Genomic DNA, 4,990 nt, shown 5'->3' with positions numbered 1-4,990 from the left:
CATCAGATGCACTGATTACACTCAGAAATGAAATATAAAAGCATTTGCATTTATTACATAATAATCTGCAAAGATGAATTAACAATATATATAAGAAGAATAACTTATCATCTTCTTTTTCTTTCTTTCTTTCTTTCTTCTTCTTACAATTATATCATAATGTGAATATTGATTTTTTCAATTCACTCAGCCCTTCTCATCTTTAGCAAGATTAGTATTCTGTCAGTTGTAATAGAAAGCTTTGAATATTAAAAGTTCTAATATCAAGATATCTAATATGCATAGTATATTAAGAACATCAGTGATCTATTATTTCATTTAATAGCAGCAGTAACAGCAATAACAGCAAGAGTAATAACAGTAATAGTAATAATAGTAATAGCAATAACAGTAATATCAATAACAGTAATATTAACAACAGCAGCAGTAACAGCAGCAGCAGCAGCAGTAACAGCAGCAGCAGTAGCAGTAATAGCAGCAGCAGTAACAGCAGCAGCAGTAGCAGTAACAACAGCAGTAACAACAGCAGCAGCAATAACATCAAAATGATCAGAGACACTCTCAAGTGTACATGTGCAGCAGCAGTAAAAGCATAAGAGAAAGAGATAGTAAGCAGGCTGAATACTCTCATCAAATCTAGCAAGTCAACAATGTATAAGTACTATGTCTCATATATTTTTCTCTGTCATATTGAATCTGTTTGTGACAAAGTTGAAGAAAGTATAAAGTCATGTTCAAACTGCAATTATGAAAAGAAAGATTGTATAATATACTCTGATGAATTCAATGATGAAATCAAAAATCTGATCTGAATTCATGAGCTTTATCTTACTGCTTTGACAGTCATGAAGAAATCAGTCAAGTCAGTCATACTGAAGATAGTGAAGAATTTATTCAAGCAAATCAAGAAAGCAAAGACATGCTGACAGAAAGCAGAAAATCAAAAAAATGAAGAGTATAACTATTGTATTGAAAGTCTTAAATATGTCTATCAGTTCTGCTGAAAAAGTCAAACTCAAAATTGAGAAGATCAAGTTAAATATTAAAAGAATTAAATTGAAGATTGAAAAGAAGAAAATTACTATGAAGAAGAAGAAAATCATCATTGAAAAGAAAAAATTGAATATTAAAAATATAATACTTGCTGTTCAGCAGAAGATTTTGAGATTGATTAACAATTATTATAAAAATTAAAAAGTAGTGATAAAGAATCTCACAAACTTGATTAACAGTATCAGAGAGAAAGCACAGTGCATTTTCATTGAAATATATGAAATAATAAACTGATTTAAAATAATTGTTAAACTTCTCAGTAATACAGTCAATAAGAGTAGTAGTAATAAGAAATCTGTTAACAGTGATAATTCTCTTCTCTTCTTTACAACTCTTATCAGTCTCTCTACTGCTGCTGTTAATTCTCTCTCTCTCTTCTTCTTTAATCTTCTGACTCTGATGAGTGTTCTGAGTCTCTGAACTTATGAAACAATCACTGAAATAGTAAGCTAGAGTCAGTGAAATGATTCTCAGATTTATTCAGAGATTAATAATTGTATAGACTTTCAAATGCTCAGTATCTGATCACTCTGAAATCTCAACTCTCAAATATCAGATAACTGATGACAGTGTCTTACAGATTATAACTAATCTGTAAACCTTAATTTATAAGTTTAGTGATGTGATCAATGAGAGTAACATGACTAGAAATGAAGACTATAAAAGAAACTTGATTCAGTTGATTCAGAAGAATTTAAATAGAAGTGTCTGTAATTTTCAATAGAGAATAATACTGATGAATGAGACAGTTTTTAGAATCAGTAATTATATAGATTGAATTCAGTGATATTACTAATATAATAATTGATTTTTTCAGTTTACTACTTATTTACAGTGATTTCATCATTCATTCACTATTATACTATGATTTACAGCTCAGTGACTGTGTCACTGATTGAAATGATAAAACAATCATAATTCAGTCATGTAATAACTCTACGTTCTTCTCATAAGGTACATGTATTCTAGTCACGTGCCACCTCAACCTATTCATTTAGTGTAACTCGCGTAGATAGATTATAAACATACAATATAACAATGTTATTCTTCAAGAGATTATGAAGCTCTCTATGCAATGAAAAGCTGTAAAATAACATGCAATTAACATCTTCACGCGTTGTTACAAGTGTGTCTAGATGATTTATTAAGTGATTGAACTCATGATTAATCTAAGATCTGAGAAGACATCTGACTTAACAAAAGAATACATGTCTTTAAGATGAAGAAATGAGAAAAGGTCAGAGCAGTAAATACAAGATCACAGATCACTGTTAATATTAATAATGAATTAGAAGACAGCTTCTGAGATATTTGAGCAGAATAAAACCATTGCAGAGAAACAGTCTGACAAGTTCAATAAATATAAAGATCTGATTGAAGATATCAGTGAGATATCAGACAATGCAGAGAGCTTAAGTGACTGAAACAATAATAGCTCTGTAAGTGAGAAGACTTATATGAGACTAGAAATTGCAAGACTTCAGCATGAAGTTAAGTGAATAAAGATAGATAGAGATGAAAATGAAGAGCTCAGTATGAATTTAATGAACTATCTTTAATAAAAGAATAGAATATCTGTATTGATGAAGATTCTTAATGAATTCAGAGATCAAGTAAGATCTATAAAGAAGTCTATTATACTCACTGACTCTGCAAATTATTCTATATAACAAGAAGAGATTCTGCTCATAGTAAGATAATCTGAAATGAATGACATTCTTAATGATAAGCAGGTTAATTCTGATAAGAATGTCAGCATAAATATGCAATGTTTTTGATCAGAATGAAATATCTGATTATATAACTATATATAATCTGCAATCATCTCACAGGTCAAATCTCACTTTATTATACTTAAGAAGTCTTAACTATCTACTTATTCTCTATAATCTGTCATAGAGAATAATTTTACTGAGAGACCTGCTGTTCACAGAACTCACCTGTTTCAAGAATTAATTAAGATGATGTTAAAATCAAAGAGTTCTGATCATACATTTATCAAATATTTAATCACAATCAGAACTGATTATATCTGATTGAGATATAATGTCAAAGATTTCATGTTTTTCAACAGACTTCTTACAGGGGTTAGTAAAGATTGATTGTCTTTTATAAAGAATTAAATGAATGTAATAGAGAAGAATGAGAACACTAGAACACTTGAAGATGATTTTATAAGATTGTGTCAAGATATTCTTCTACAATTGCTAGCTACTGACAAATCTCTCATCTCTGATGAAAAGACCTCTGCAAATAATACTCAAGATTTCAACAGAAAGAATAAAAAGAAGAAGAAGAAGAAGAAGAGCTCTGAGAACAAGAACAAAGATTTCATCAAGCTGAATAGAAAGAGTAATAATACTATTAAAACATATTATCATTGTCAGAAGATTGACCACATTCAAACAGATTGCTGATTGAAATTTTCTGAAAAACACTCTACTAGCTGTGGTAAGAATAAAGATAAAAATAAGAATGAAACAGGCCCGGTGCCAGTTCATAATGTTGTTAAGCAAGTATTTTATATAACAGAGAGAGTCTATTCTACTGATTAAACTGATAAAGATATCTGAGTTCTGAACTCTGAATTCAGTGCTCATACTACATCTTACAAGAATCTTATATTAATAGTGCTGTAGAAGATTAATGTTATATTGAAGATGACTGACAGATTAACAGCTTCTGCAACAGTTATAGAGAATGTGAATATATCAGTTAAAGAAGTGAATCTGCTGCTGCAGAACATCTGCTATGTTTTCAAGCTGAAGATTAATCTTATAAGTTTTGAAAAGCTTATATATCAGAGTTATACATATAAGTAACTGATCTATAGAAATACTCATTCAATCTGCCCCGGTGGCTGAATGGTTAATGCGGCTACCTGGTAGCGCCTTGACGTGGGAAATCAAGGCGTGTGAGTTCGAAACCCGCAGGAGATACATTAAATCCGGAACTCAAGCACTTCAGATTTTTAATAAATACAGAGATGTATAAATCACTTCAATAAATCACTCTATGTTTCTGAGCTGAGAAGTTATTATCACATGTATCTAATTGTTACTACTTTGTATTTTCTATGTTCTTGTTATCTTGATATAATCTTAACACCTGTATTTTTTTCTATATAATCAACACTTGACCTGTATTTAACATCACGCAAGAACTCATCATAAGCTCCGCTTGCATATGAGTATAATGAAAGAATAATAATAATAATAATAATACTCATTTAATCTTGCTAATCTCTTCTAATAAGATATTCAGTTTTACTGTTAAATTAAGTGATAAGAATATCTACATTCTGAAAAAATAATCAATGACTAGAGACTTAATTCAATTTATAATGTTAAATAATGAATTTAAATCTGTGAAAATTCTACAGTCTGCAGAGAAAAAGAATTCTCTACTAGTATTATTCAATAAGAATATCAAGATTGTTAAACACATAATATTACAATAACATTAAAAGCTTGATTATCTCAATTCTGTGAATATTGCTAAATTAGCAGTAGATTTACAACTGAGAATGAGAATTAAGAATGACAGAGCTTTGTCATTCTGCAAGATCTGTGTACAGATAAAAATAACACATTCAATATTTACATCAATGATAAGAACTGTTAAACCTGTGATGAGATTCTTTATAAACCTTGTAGATGATAACTGTACACTATATAATGAAGTCAACCTCTCTACTCAGAGAGAAGCTAATTATTGAATGAGTATTATAAATAATACTACATGCTACAGATGAATTATTCTTATAATATCAAAGAGTGAGACCACTACATGTTTAATAACCTTTATTAATGAAATTGAGATCACTACTCAACATTGAATTGAGACTTTACACTGAGATAATGAAGATGAATTTAAAAGTGATGAATTAAAGACCTACTATTATTATTATTATTCTTCAATTATAGATGTATGCAGT

At 29.4% G+C, this 4,990-nt stretch overlaps 1 protein-coding gene across 1 annotated transcript; it reads right to left on the bottom strand.

Moving 5' to 3' along the window:
• Positions 1 to 314: 314 nt before the first annotated feature.
• BDCG_00536 (uncharacterized protein) lies at positions 315 to 847 on the bottom strand (the record flags this gene model as incomplete). Its single annotated transcript, XM_045416044.1, has 2 exons — positions 315 to 617; positions 833 to 847. 2 exons carry the CDS (start codon positions 845 to 847, stop codon positions 315 to 317), a joined length of 318 nt encoding a protein of 105 aa, XP_045271859.1.
• Between the last annotated feature and the right edge of the window lie 4,143 nt (positions 848 to 4,990).

Source organism: Blastomyces dermatitidis (assembly GCF_000003525.1).
Source record: "Blastomyces dermatitidis ER-3 genomic scaffold supercont1.1, whole genome shotgun sequence".
Lineage (NCBI taxonomy): Eukaryota > Fungi > Ascomycota > Eurotiomycetes > Onygenales > Ajellomycetaceae > Blastomyces > Blastomyces dermatitidis.
Note: the sequence above shows the minus strand (reverse complement) of the source record. Positions and strands in the feature narration are given on the sequence as shown.